The sequence below is a fragment of the Lutra lutra genome, chromosome 15, assembly GCF_902655055.1.
Source record: "Lutra lutra chromosome 15, mLutLut1.2, whole genome shotgun sequence".
NCBI lineage: Eukaryota > Metazoa > Chordata > Mammalia > Carnivora > Mustelidae > Lutra > Lutra lutra.
In genome coordinates, this window is record NC_062292.1 from 63,933,757 (window position 1) to 63,948,385 (window position 14,629).

General features: G+C 39.8%; 1 protein-coding gene across 1 annotated transcript in view; it reads right to left on the bottom strand.

Moving 5' to 3' along the window:
- Positions 1–14,629, bottom strand: part of ATF6 (activating transcription factor 6) — a 224,609-nt gene that overhangs the window by 111,171 nt on the left and 98,809 nt on the right. The window contains exons 14-15 of the mRNA XM_047704064.1: positions 11,649–11,716; positions 6,404–6,518 (exon numbers count right to left, since the gene is read on the bottom strand). Of these exons, the coding sequence (XP_047560020.1) occupies positions 6,404–6,518; positions 11,649–11,716 (183 nt within the window). The remainder of the gene's footprint in view (positions 1–6,403; positions 6,519–11,648; positions 11,717–14,629) is intronic.

A 14,629-nucleotide genomic window follows, 5' to 3' on the forward strand; every position in this document is an offset into this window, starting at 1 on the left:
GTGAGACATGCTAGGGTACCAGTCATTACAAGGGTGTCTATTTTGGCTAAACGACTTCCTTTTTAAGACACACACAGATTCCCCATCCACCACCAATTGTTTTAAAAAGAAACCTGAAATCGGGGTGCCTGGGTGGCTCAGTGGGTTAAGCCTCTGCCTTCGGCTCAGGTCATGATCTCAGGGTCCTGGGATTGAGCCCCGCATCGGGCTCTCTGCTCAGCAGGGAGCCTGCTTCCTCCTCTCTCTCTGCCTGCCTCTCTGCCTACTTGTGAGCTCTGTCAAATAAATACATAAAATCTTTAAAAAAAAAAAGAAAAAAAAGAAACCAGAAACCATCAAAGCCTATTCATCCGACTCCTTGCTTGAATCTTGCAGACGGACCATTGGGTCATCCTCTACTATTATGAAAGTTGTAACCTAATAAAGCACTTCCTCTATAATCAGGTAATCAACAAACAAAAAATGTGAATTGTTTTTCAGTAACTCCAGCAGAACTGACAAGCAGATTTGGCAAAGAAACATGACTGATTTTAGAGGAACAGAGTAATTATGCTATCTACATACTCTGCACTGAATCTAAAATATAGCACTAGAGCATAGAAGAATCAATGCATTAAATTAGAACACCTTAATGATTGCCCTAGCTCTACTGCTTACAATTCTGTCCTTAGATAAGCGACTTAACCTTTCTTTGCCTCAAATTTTCTTGCCTGTAAAACAGAACTAGGAGGGACACTTGGGCGGCTCAGTTGGTTGACCATCTTTCTTCAGCTCAGGTCATGATCCCGGGGTCCTGGATGGAGCCCTGTATTGGGCTCCCTGCTCCACGGCGAGTCTGCTTCTCCTCCCTCTGCCCCTCCTCCAGCTCTCTCTCTAATAAATAAATAAAATCTTTAAAAAAAAAAAAAGAGGACTAGGAATACTTAATTATATGTAAGGAACCAACAAGACTTGCATAGGAAAGGTCTATAAACTGTAACAGTCGTATACACAGAAGGGGTCAGCATTTGTGTGTAAATGAAATGAAAGAGGAAATGGAGAAAGAGAATGTTGCTGATTTAATCATTAAGTGAACCTAGGTTAAGTGGATACTCAGATAAGTCTGCTCTATTTTTTATAATGTGCTTCAAGCCTGAATGAGATATATTTCAAGGTAAGTTAAAAATCATTAGAAAAAGGCCTATTAAAAGGGTTTTTTAAAGTCTCTCTTCTAGATAAGACTATTTTGTAATTGAAAGTATCTTTCCAAACTCATTTATTCACTTTTTTTTCCATCTAGAGAAAGAATTTGGCTAAAAGACAATGAAAGTGGAGATAAGAAAATGGCCAAACTCCCAAGACTGATGTGTGTGCTTGGGTTGGGAAGTCCCAAAACAAAAGGAGCTGTATCCTTTTGAAGTAGACTTTATAAAGTGACTAATATCCTTTGATTACGAAGGAAATTCCTCTTGCCTCTGAGGATTTTGTATACATATACTAAGCAGTAATTCTAAGAAGTAAATAAAAAGCAAAAAAAAAAAACAAAAAACCCAAACCCATGCCATTCTTCTAAGTATATACTAGGTATTAATCCAGGCATTACACTTAGAAAATATCATAGTTATTCTGTGAAATTCTTTTTTATGGCCTTCCATGAGAATAAGTCTTTGGCAAATATTTTGAACCAATAACATCGCAAGTCAGCCTTCCAGCCTTCCAATAATTAGAGCTTTTCCTATGCTTTGTCCAGGGTTTCAAGTTTCTGGCTCTTGCTGCTGGAATCTACAGATACTAGACATCATCTTTTCTCCAAAAAAAAGAAAGCAATGAGGTCTAACGACAATCTCCCCTCCAAAATGTTTCTGCCAAACATTAAAAAAATGAGGATGTAAGCACCTCAAAGTTCTACCTCGTGGCTGTTAAACATTTCATAGTCAATCATTTCAGGCAGGTCACTTCTTCAGCTCCAAAACTTAGATTCAGAGACAAGAACAAAGCTGATGCAGCTCCGGCTAGTGTAACCATAAGTGGAGAAAGGTCATCTCTAAATTTTCCGTTAAAATTCAGCACGGCTTATGTTATTCCTTGGATTGGTAAAGCAGATTCACAGCTCTTTAGGCAAAGCAGATGCAAAAGTACCCTTTAAATGATTATGAAAAGCAACAAACTTCCATCACTGACTTCTTTTAGTGAACCGTTATCTAAAATTGTGCCATTTGATAAACACTGAGTGGCTGGCACTGTGCTGAGTGTCAGGGGTGGTAATAAAACAGCTATGACACTTCCTGCCTTTAAGAGGGTTAGGATACAAACAGAAGATAAGCCTTTAAATCAAACAATTAGGCATCAATATAAGAATTTTTTTTTATAGAAGTCAGGTTGTAGAGTGTAATAAATAATTTATGAAGCTCTAAGGGTCCATCACAATCATTTTTTCAGAAGAGTGGCCCTAGGCTATTCCTTCTGCACGAAGTTGCTGGCTCACAAAGCCAAGGACTACATTTGAAATCAACCCTATTTCCCTGGTCGCAAATGAATGGACCATGAATCATGAGCCAGGCTATCTATATAAGATTGTACGTAAGAGATGATGTAAGTATACATACATACACACATACATTCATACATATGTGTGTGCACCCATGGCGTACACACACACACACACACACACACACAATCAGATCCTTTCTTTGGGAAGCCTCAGTGAGCGACACGTAAACAAGACCAACACAGGATCACTGGCGCCGCCGTGGGATCAGGAATGACAACGAGCCACCACTGCAATCTCTATGAGGCCCAGTATGCGTCCCAGTCTAGGAAGCACAAGCCCAGAGGGACTATCTGGCTCCTGAGCCAGTTTCCTGCGCTTCTTTAGCTCCTATGTATTTTACAATAAGACCCTCTTCTTTAAGGTTATCCTAAGAATCCATGCCATGTGTACAATACCGTTACTAAGTTTTTTATAAGAGACCAAGAAGGGGTAAAATACCCAAATATGGTACTGTATCAAAGAACACAAAAAATATTCTAAAAGAGCATGGTATTATATCCCGAATGCATAAAGTACTCAGGAGGCAGAGGAGAGAAACATATCCGGAGCAGGCATACAACCAGAGCTCAGGTTCTCCTTATGTGTGTTATATTATGTATGTATCTGAAACAGATGAGAAGACAATGTTAAGTGTCTGACTTTTATTTGAGGGACAGGCATTGCAAACAGAAAATATAAAAGCAATACATAGAGTTCCAGAACGCAGACTTCCATCTCACTGGAAAGGACATCTCCAACAAGAACGAAGACAATACGGTGAGCTGACATTCGCAGCCCCATGAATCAGAGAGAGCCTGTTCCTAATGGGGAGTTGCTCCCGGGAAGATAGAAATTCCTTTCTCTAGTTATCAGAAGACAAGAGAGTGGCATCTAGAGTAGTATTTCAATGTTTAGTGGAATTATAGACAAAGTAAATATCATTTTCGTGCTTTTTTCTCAATGTTACCTTTCCTCCCCTCTTTGGAAGCACTTTCTTATCCTACCTTACATAAGCCTTCTTTAGTATTTGCTTCTGCCCCATGCTTTTGAATTCATTTTATCATATTCTTTAATTTACTCCCTCCCTAGACAGACTATCATATGGAAGCACGGAGAAAAAATAAACATTAAACTTAATTGGATTTTTTTCTTATTAATTTATCAGTTATACCACACTCAAAGTGACTTGGAAGTTTGACAAAACATTATTTTCCACCACCTAGGCTCCAAATCATAGTAAAACAAGTCAAAAGGACTAAAAGACAAAATACTTCTAAGAAAATAAGTTATGAACACCTGGAACTAAATAAAAGGGAGTAGAGGGAGTTACTGTGTTGGGAGACAAAAACTTAAAGCAAAATCAAAAGAACAGGAAAAGGTTTGAACCTCTGACAGGATTACTGGGATCATAAGCATTCTTTCCTGCTGGCCTAAACCAGGAAGTCAGTAGTTATCCAAGAGTGAGTCTTGGAGAAAATTATTTCAGCAGCTCAACTGTAAGGTGATTAGAGCATGGGAACGTGGGGTGTGAGGAGGTAGAAGTCTGGGACAGAGTAGGTTTATTAAATAATGGTATACTAAATAGTCAATGGCTACGTCTACTTTTTTAGATAGTAAAATATTTCATTAAACACATATTCACTTATAAAATAAAACAATATAGCTTGCTTACTGGCTCTGTTATGTCTGGTTTATACGAAGCCAAACCTTGGGGCTTTAGAACCTCTGTATTTCTTAAATTCAAATGCAATCATACGGTATCAATTATAATAATTTCTGTCGATGAAATTAAGAGCCAAACTGGGAGAAAAAAGCCTGCATCCTTCTGCACAGGAAATGATGCCCTTCATCTTTTTAATGAAAATGTTAGAAGAATATTTTATATTTAAAAATGGAAGCGAAAACGAAGCATGAGGTCATTACTTCTTTCATTTTCATTTTAGCAAGAACAAAAAGAACAATCCGGCATTTAAGAACCAAATTCCTGTCGCATGACACAGTTTACAGTCATCATGATAAAATTAACTTCCTTAGTCCTGCTGTTAAATAAAACAAGAAGAAATGAAACAGGATGTTGTCTCTAACTCCTGTTACCTAATGAAGTTCAGGTTCATTCTCACTTTTCCTTGATATAAAACACCAAGATGTGATAAAGCAGTTAATTAGGAAATAAGAATCCAAACAGAATGTGACAGATAGTCCTAACAGTTTTCCACAACATGAGAAAGACTGTTTCTTCTAGAACATCAAGAAGTTGGGGGCACAGGGAGTTAAACAATAATTTTCCAACAGCACTTTTTACAGCAAACTAAGGAGAAAGCTCTTATAAACACAAGAAATATAATGTGTATATCTAAAATAAAAATACCATTCATCTTCCTTTGTATATATAATCCCTTTAAAGCTAGGATTATTGTTCTCTTCCCTAGAAAAACATTACCACGTAGGACTTCAACAACCCATGGCATGACCACTGATGCATCCAATATGTACCATATATACTGTTTTGGTTAAATAATAGAGAAATTATCTGGAACCTGAGAAAAAGTATTCAGCTATTCGAGTGTTAGAAACACTTTCCTCTGGTAGCTCCCATAAACATATACTTCAACACATTCATTTTTTGACACCCATCAGGTCTCTTCATAGTGCTGCGAGATCTCATTTCTAAACTTTAGTTTTTTCTGTCCACTTTTAACATGACTGTGTCAACACTAAGGCAAATACTTAGTTCTCAGAAGCCAGTACAACCGGAGCCTTGCTGAAACCCTGTTCTCAGCTGCCCCCTTGCTGCTGGAAATGCACTTCAAGGTTGGCACAGCACAGAATACCAACTATGTCTGAGAGAATAAGCTGGACAGAAGGAAAAGGCGGAAATCATGAGGCGGCACTACAAAAGTATTCCAAATCTCTAAGTGTGTTTGATTAACAGCTAAAAATATAGGACATGTCTGATTTCTCTCATCTTCAACTGTCAAAGTTCTCTGATCCTAATATCCTGAGCTACATATGTGTGTGTGTGTGTGTGTGTGTGTGTGTGTGTGTGTGTGTGTGTTAGGAAAAGAACTGCATTAACTGAGAATTTCAGATAGTGAGTGGGGACAACAATCCGAGAATGAACTGTTTACAATTAGCATGTGTTTATTTCTAACAGTGTCCCCTCTACATTCTTAAAAAAAGAAAAGAAACGAAAAGCCTAGGATACAAATCTCCAAGGAATTCTAACTCATTCGTGTGTTCCCGGTTGAACGCACAGCACTCTCACAGAGACATTCACATGGCAACTCTGGGAAACATATATTTTCATTTTACAGGAGAAGTACACAGAAAGCACACAGCTCTGCGCCTTGCTTCTATTTAACATCTGTAACGTTCAAGTACTCAAACAAACAGTTCCTTTTGCACAAACTGACTAACACATCTTCACCAACAGGAGTAAATGATGAAGAAGCGAGAAAAGAACAGGAAGTCTCAGAGACGTGAATCCGAGCACTCCACATGAACATATCGATCAGTCCACGATTCACCTTAATCCCACTCCTGGGAAACCTGTTTCTCAGTAACCAAACGGGACTAACACCCCAAAGCCTAAAAAGAAATTTTCGTGTTTTTACTTCTTCTGTTAAAAACAACCAGGATGGATATAGGAATGACAATGAATCAAAATCAGTATGCCGTTTCTATTTTCCAAATATGAACTCGTTGCCTGACCTCAATTCTATGCTGGTCTTCACAATGCCAACAGCGCAGTCAAGCACGTTCTCCAGGTTCCACTCTCTGGACGCGGCTAGGCCTCGTCCTATCTCAGCTCTCCCTCCCTCCCGCAGGAGGCCGCCCGGTGCCCTGCGACTAGCAGGTACTCAAAAATTCTTTAGTCTTTCAGAGTGAACTTACCCTTCGAAATGACACCACATAGAACGTGTCTCCCCTCCTGCGGATGGCCTCAAAGAAGTCTTGGTAACTTCTAGGTGACGCGTAATACACTTGGAGCTCACTCCCTGAGTTCCTGCTGAAGGAAGAAAAGGGCAAAGTTTTCTTCAACTAGCAAATTTCATAACCTCTCGAAAATACTCCCCATTCTACAGCTATGTCTGAATTTTAAGAATTTCTCTCACACAAAATATTAGCAGCAGTTGGCAATAATTTTAATACTAACATTCTGAAGAGCCCAAGGTCAGGTTATTTGTAAGGTCCAATTCACTAAATAGCTAAAACTCTCATTTCCGAATGGAAAGCTCTAGAATTTATCCACTCAAGTGGATAAATGCAAAGCATGTAAAATAATGAAAAGCATTATTTTCAAATGCAAAGCATGTAAAAATAATGAAAGTATCAGAAAGTATCAGAAAACAGATTGCTGCATTGGCAAAAATTTTCAATTTTTTGGTGACAGAAATTAAATCTAAGGGAAACTTCTTCTTTACCACTCCACCAAATCTGGGAGGCACACCTGCTACAAGGCTGTGTAAAAGGTGGGAAGAATTTAGGATTTGAAAACAAACAGACCCGGCTTTGAATTTCTCACTCCTCAAGTAGGTATTCTTGGGGGATTTATCCTCTGAGCAACATCAATTTCCTCAACCATAAAATGAGAATAACCATATAAACCTGCAGGATTGTTACTGGGGTTAGAGATGTTATCCATGTTATCTACGAAGTACCTAGCATGGGTCTCCTGTTTCCTACGAGTCACTCAACAAGTGCTAGCCATAGATATTAAAAGTACCATGTCGGAGTGCTTGGGTGGCTCAGTCGGTTAAGCATCTGCCTTTGGCTCAGGTCATGATCCAGGATCCTGGGATTGAGCCCCACGTCGGGCTCCCTGCTCAGCAGGGATCTGCTTCTCCCTCTCCCTTTACCCCTCCCTCCTGCTCATGCTCTCTCTCTCTCTCTCTCTCTCATTCTTTCAAATAAATAAATCTTAAATTTAAAAAAATACATAAAAAAGTACCATGTCAGTGCCTTCATAAAATCTTAACTAAAATTACTGTACCTCAACCACATCATATTCCCAAAAGATATACTCAAATGATATTAATATAGTTAATATTTTCAGTCTTACTATTCAGCATAATAAGCTAACACCTTCAGAAGTTAAAGGAAAATTAAAGAAATAATGTTTCATTTTTCTCCAAAAAGACAACCTATGTTTTCTTTTTTGTATGTTCTTCTATGTTTTCAATCAAACTTTAAGAGGAAAAAAAGACTGATCTAAAAGGAAAATTATAAATGAGTCATAAGAATTTTTTTTGAAATAATTCCACTTGCTCACTGTGAGGCCGTTTCTAACCACATTATTTTGAGTATACAATCGGTTCTTTTTTTTTTTTTTAATTTATTTTTAATTTTTAAGTAGGCTCCATGCCCAGGGTGGAGGCCAATGTGGGGCTTGAACTCATGACCTTGAGATAAGGCCTGGGCTGAGATCAAGGGTTGGATGTTTAACCGACTGAGCCAACTAAGCACCACTGAATGCACAATGGAGTCTTAATATTCATGGTAGTTACTATGTTCTATAAAATCAGTGTGAACACTGAGTTAGTAAATACTGAAACATTCTAAGGGAAACACAGGGTTAGGTTCCTACAAGCCCCTAGTTACAGCATTTCTGTCAGCTGATCACATATAACTTTGTTTTCTGTTTCTTATTAAAGACACTTCCTTTGGGGCACCTGGGTGGCTCAGTGGGTTAAGCCGCTGCCTTCGGCTCAGGTCATGATCCCAGGACCTGGGTTCGAGCCCCACATCGGGCTTTCTGCTCAGCAGGGAGCCTGCTTCCTCCTCTCTCTCTGCCTGCCTCTCTGCTTACTTGTGATTTCTCTCTGTCAAATAAATAAATAAAATCTTTAAAAAAAAAAAAAAGACACTTCCTTTGACATACACATTTTATTCGTTACCGTAGAACGCAGTCAACAGTGCAGGGTCAGTAACTTAATGCCTGAATGAAGCTGATCTAACATGTATATTTTCCCCATCTGCACAACCAGCCTTCTGGAACAACTCTTCAGGGCCATTTTAAATAGTGAAATCACCAAGAAAAAGCAGAAAAATATGGCACTTAATAGACCTCAAAAAGAAACTTGTTTCCAGTATGAGAGCTAAAACAGGAAGGCAGAGTGTTGCCTTGTTAATTAAGACTCCCCCAGGGCCATCCGTGCAGAGTCCTAAATGACTATGAGAAGATCCTGAGTATTGATTTGGGGGCAGACACACATTTAGTGAGCACACGGATTCACAGATATCAAATACATGAGTAATTCATTTAAAACATCTTTTTAAAGACTTTTTTTTAAAGATTTTTATTTATTTGTCAGAGAGAGAGAGAGCAAGCACCACAGGGGGAGCGGCAGACAGAGGGAGAAGCAGGCTCCCCAGTGAGCAAGGAGCCTGATGTGGGACTCGATCCCACACCTGAGCCGAAGGCACTCAACCGACTGAGCCACCCAAGTGTAAGACTTTATAAAAGCAGTTTTAGGTTCACAGCAAACCTGAGAGGAACATGCAGAGATTAAAAACATTTTTAACTGGTAAAGAAATAATGTGCTAACTCAATGATGCATCAAAAAACGAGTATTTAGGTGCCTGGGTGGCTTAGTCGGTTAAGCGTCTGGCTCTTGATCTCAGCCCAAGTCTTGATCTGAGGGTCGTGAGTTCGAGCCCCACAATGGGTGTGGAGCCTACTTTAAGAAGGGGGGCAGGGCACCTGGGTGGCTCAGTCAATTAAGCATACCACTCTTGACTTCGGCTCAGGTCATAGTCTCAGGGTTGTGAGATCACGCCCCATGTTGTGCTCCAGGCTGAGCGTGGAGCCTGCTTGAAATTCTCTCTCTCCCTCTCCCACACCCAACTCTCACAAGATCTCTCTCTCTCTCAAAAGAAAAATATCCATTAAAAAATGAAAGTATTGGGCTGCCTGGGTGGCTCAGTGGGTTAAGCCTCTGCCTTCAGCTCAGGTCATGATCTCAGGGTCCTGGGATCAAATCCCACATCGGGCTCTCTGCTAGGTGGGGAGCCTGCTTCCTCCTCTCTCTCTCTCTCTCTCTCTACTTGTGATCTCTCTAAAAAAAAAAAAAAAAAAATGAAAGTATTGGGCGCCTGGGTGGCTCGGTGGCTTAAGGCCTCTGCCTTCAGCTCAGGTCGTGGTCCCGGGGTCCTGGGATCGGGCCCTGAGTCAGGCTCTCTGCTCGGCAGGGAGCCTGCTTCCCCCTCTCCCTGCCTGCCTCTCTGCCTACTTGTGATCTCTGTCTGTCAAATAAATAAATGAAATCTTAAAAAAAAAAGTATTTATAAATATGTATATAGTAAACAAATGAAATATTCTGATAACTAGGGAATTATTGGTTACTATATATATTTGAATTATCTATTTCTACAAGATAATATAGTATCTCAGGATTTTAAACATTCATGGTTACCGATATGCTGCTTACTGCCATTTAATAGCAACTCTCAGTTAATAGGAAACAAACAGCTTTCGACTTAGTGGGTATGTATTCTCGGTGCCTGGTACACAGTGTGGCACACAGCTAGTGCTCAGTAAATGTGAAATTAATACTAAATAATTGTGAACTCTAAGTCTATGGCAGAGCCACAGACAGAAGCTGAGATTCTTCTACTTTATTTTTTTTTAAAGATTTTATTTATTTATTTGAAAGAAAGAAAGCGAGAGACAGAGCACAAGTAGAGGGTTAGGGGCAGAGGGAAAGGGAGAAGCAGGCTCCCCACTGAGCAGGGAGCCCAATGCGGGGCTTGATCCCAGGACCCCGAGATCATGACCTGAGCCGAAGGCAGATAGCTAACAGAAATGAGTCACCCAAGTGCCCCTCTTTACTCCCACTTTAGTGATACTGTCCTCAGTATATCACATCACCATCATTACCAGCTTCTGAACATGCCAAATGCTGTGTAAAGTGCTTTAAATAAAGTATGCAATTTAATCATCAACTCTGGCCCAAGTTGTGTAGACGAGGAAATTTTAAGTAAGCTGCTTGTGTTTATGTAATCACGCAGCAAAGTGGCAGAAATGATTTGCACTCTGCCAACTCAAAAGCTAGCATCTTAAACCATGACACTACATTGCCTCCCATGATGATACTGTTCCTTTTAGTTAGTTATGTTTGGTCCATAAATTTCAACCGTAGGCACAGCACTCCTTCAAGAATCCTTCAAACTCTTAAGTGGCATCAGTGTGGTGAAAAATGCATTTTTTTAAAGATTTTATTTATTTATTTGACAGATAAAGATCACAAGTAGGCAGAGAGGCGGGCAGAGAGCAAGAGGAGGAAGCAGGCTCCCTGCCGAGCAGAGAGCCCCATGCGGGGCTCGATCCCAGAACCCTGGGATTATGACCTGAGCCGAAGGCAGAGGCTTTAACCCACCGAGCCACCTAGGCACCCCAAAAAATGCATTTTAAGTCAAATAGATCTGAATGGTGATTCTGCCACTTATTGGTTCTATGACTCTGGCTTAGAAAAAATAAGTGACTTGCCCAGTTTCTCTCTATATAAAAATAGGGACTGTGATACCTAAACTTTAGAAGTGATTATACAGATTCAAAGATTAAAATGCATGGAAAGCACTCAGCAGGACATCTGGCACAGAGCAGACATTCAAATAACATTCTCTTCCCCTTGGCTCACGAAACAGATACAAATCGAGGACAAGAGTTATGTCTATTTAAATTTTACAGCAAAATTATGACTGAACAGCATTCTAACGAAATCTGTATTTAAGGAATTTGAGAGTTAGCCTTTTGAAATTATCTGGGTTTACTCTGACTGCTCAGAAGCAGTATGCTATGTGAGCTAAGAGTAAAGTCAGAGATGAGAACAAGTTTAAGGTAAAAGGGAAATGTGCTTTTCAACTTTATTAAAATACTAGGCATTTTAAAATTTCATGGCCAGGCTGTCATTAAGCGTCTGCCTTCAGCTCAGGTCATGATCCCAGGGTCCTGGGATCAAGCCACACACCAGGCTCCCTTCTCAGTGGGAAGCCTGCTTCTCCCTCTCCCACTACCCCTGCTCGTGTTCCTGCTCTCACTGTCTCTCCCTCTCTGTCAAATAAATAAAAAGATAAAATCTTTTAATAAATAAATAAATAAAATAAAATTCCGTGGCCAAGAACCTTCACACTTACTTACCTGATACTAGTGGTTTCTGTGTATTGGACAGCCATGAGCTGAGAATTCGAGCCCTGCTCCAGAGCACCCTGAAAGAAAAAAAAAAATTTAATGCCATACAATGAAATTGTATGAAGATCTTCCTATAGTGACTCACTCTACATTTACATTTACTAAACTCTCACTAAAGTGTTCACATGCTTTTTTTTTTTCCATGAATATTCTGACATATTAGGTTCACGTAACTAAACACCAACATAGAGATTAGAACTCTTCTCGTTATACTCTGGGCTGAGAGACGTGTCTCAAGGAAATTAAAACATTAAGGCATTTCTCATAAAGTTTGAAAATATAGACCAAATGTTTAGTCCAATTACCGCAAGTTTTATTACCTAGTCATAAAAATATTACTGAACATGTAACAACTTGTATTTGTCTAAAATAGTTATTTTCCCAATGAAAAGTTCCTTAAGTGTGAAAAGTCCATAATGAAACTAGATCCTGGGGCGCCTGGGTGGCTCAGTGGGTTAAAGCCTCAGCCTTCAGCTCAGGTCATGATCCCAGGGTCCTGGGATCGAGCCCTGCATCGGGCTCTCTGCTCAGTGGGGAGCCTGCTTCCTCCTCTCTCTCTGCCTGCTGCTCTACTTGTGATCTCTGTCTGTCAAATAAATAAATAAAATCTTTTAAAAAGAAAAAAAAAGGAACTAGATCCTATTGTTTACTGAATTAAACACAAAGATCTTCACGCCATAATATACCTATGGACTAAGCCGTCATTAAAAAGATCTCACCAATAGGGGTGCCTGGGTGGCCTAGTCATGTGACTGTCTGACTCTTGATTTTGGCTCAGGTCATGATCTCAGGGTAGGGAGATGGAGCATATCGGAGATGGGGCTCCGCACTTGGCTGGGAGTCTGCCTAAGAGTCTCTCCCTCTGGCCCACCCCCGCTTGTGTGCGCCCTCTCTCTCTCTCTCTCAAATCAATCAATCAATCAAATGTTACTTCCTGTAAACAGCATATAGCTGGGTCTTCCCAGAAACTAGTTTTAAAAACTAGAGTTTTTTAAAACTCTAGTTTGAGGGGCGCCTGGGTGGCTCGGTCCTTAAGCGTCTGCCTTTGGCTCAGGTCACGATCCCAGGGTCCTGGGATCAAGCCCGCATGAGGCTCCCTGCTCTGTGGGAAGCCTGCTTCTCCCTCTTCCACTCCATCTGCTCGTGTTCCCTCTCTTGTTGTGTCTCTCTCAAATAAATAAATAAAATCTTCAAAAAAAAATCTAGTTTGACAATCTCTCCCTTATAACTAATGTATTTAGCCCATTAATGTAATTACTAGTACAGCTGGGGTTAATAAGTTCACTATCTTGGTACATATTTTCTATTTATCCTATTTCTTTAGTCTTTTCCTCGCTTCTTTTGGTTAAAATGCTTATTTTTATGGTATTCCACTTTTATTTCCTATATTGGCTTTTTTAGCTTTACTTCTTTGTGCTAGTTTTTAGTGTTTGTTATACAGATTATCTTTAAATTACCACAGTCTGCCTTTAAATGTTATTTGAACAATGTAACTTTATAATTTCATTTACCTGTGTTCTTATTCTCTCATATTTCACTTCTACATAACCCATAAACCCATAATAAACTGTTATAAGTTTTTATTAAAAAATAATCTTTTAGGGCCGCCTGGGTGGCTCAGTTGTTAAGCGTCTGCCTTCAGCTCAGGTCATGATCCCAGGGTCCGGGAATCAAGCCCCATATCGGGCTCCCTGCTCAGCGGGAAGCCTGCTTCTCCCTCTCCCACTCCCCCTGCTTGTGTTCCCTCTCTTGCTGTGTCTCTCTCTGTCGAATAAATAAAATCTTTAAACATAATAATAATAATAATAATCTTTTAAAGACATTTAAAAACACATACACATATAAATAAAAATACTTTTTATAAAAAGAGCATTTAGGGAGGCCTGGGTGGCTCAGTTGGTTAAGCAGCTGCCTTCGGCTCAGGTCATGATCCCAGCGTCCTGGGATCGAGTCCCACATCGGGCTCCTTGCTCGACAGGGAACCTGCTTCTCCCTCTGTCTCTGCCTGCCTCTCTGCCTACTTGTGATCTCTCTCTCTCTCTCTCTCTCTGACAAGTAAATAAATAAAATCTTAAAAAAAAAAAAAGAGCATTTATTTTTACCAGTTATTTGCCCATTCTGGTGCTCTTCCTTCCTGCTAATCTGGATCATTTCCTGCTATCATTTCCCTTACCCTAAAAAATGTTTAGTATTTCTTAGAGAGCAGATCTTCCAAAGAAAAATTATCTGTTTTTTATCAGTCTGAAAATGTCTTGATTTTGCCTTCATTTTGAAAGGTATTTTCATGAATGTGCCCTTTTACCTTTTTCAGACTTGCAATCTAGAAAGAGGTAGAATTATGAACTGGGATGAACAAAATCAATGATATGGTGCTCGGAGATCACTGAACTTTCAAAGAAAGGGCAATTCATCAAATTTACTGAGTATCTTAACAAGACTATCGGATCCTCTTAAGCATCTGAAAGCAGCGGCTGGGAGGAAAAAGAGGGATGAGAGGAGTAAAAACGACTAAGCAGAGCAGTTACAACTCTCTATGCTAAGACAGAGAATCCGCCAATTCTTTGCATGTGTTGGTATGGACAGCAGCATAAGCAGAATGACCCTTCCCCTTCTGATCAAGAGCCCCTTTAACCCTTGACAAATACAGATTCATCCTTCGCATTCCTTTCTCTGTAACAGCTAAGAGTCCCACATTTCTGACCATTACCTAAGCTCATTACAGAAACATATGCACCTAAGACGGCAGAGAAAAATACGTCCATTTAAACTACAGATCACCTCATGTCCAAAGGCTGTGAAATTAAAACAAGACTATCTTCTCTGCATTAAAATTCCTTCAAGATTAAAGAACACCAAGCACCCCTGACATGGTAAATAAACTCTCTATTCATTGACATAACGGAAAGGAAAAAATAATATGAAAATGTTTA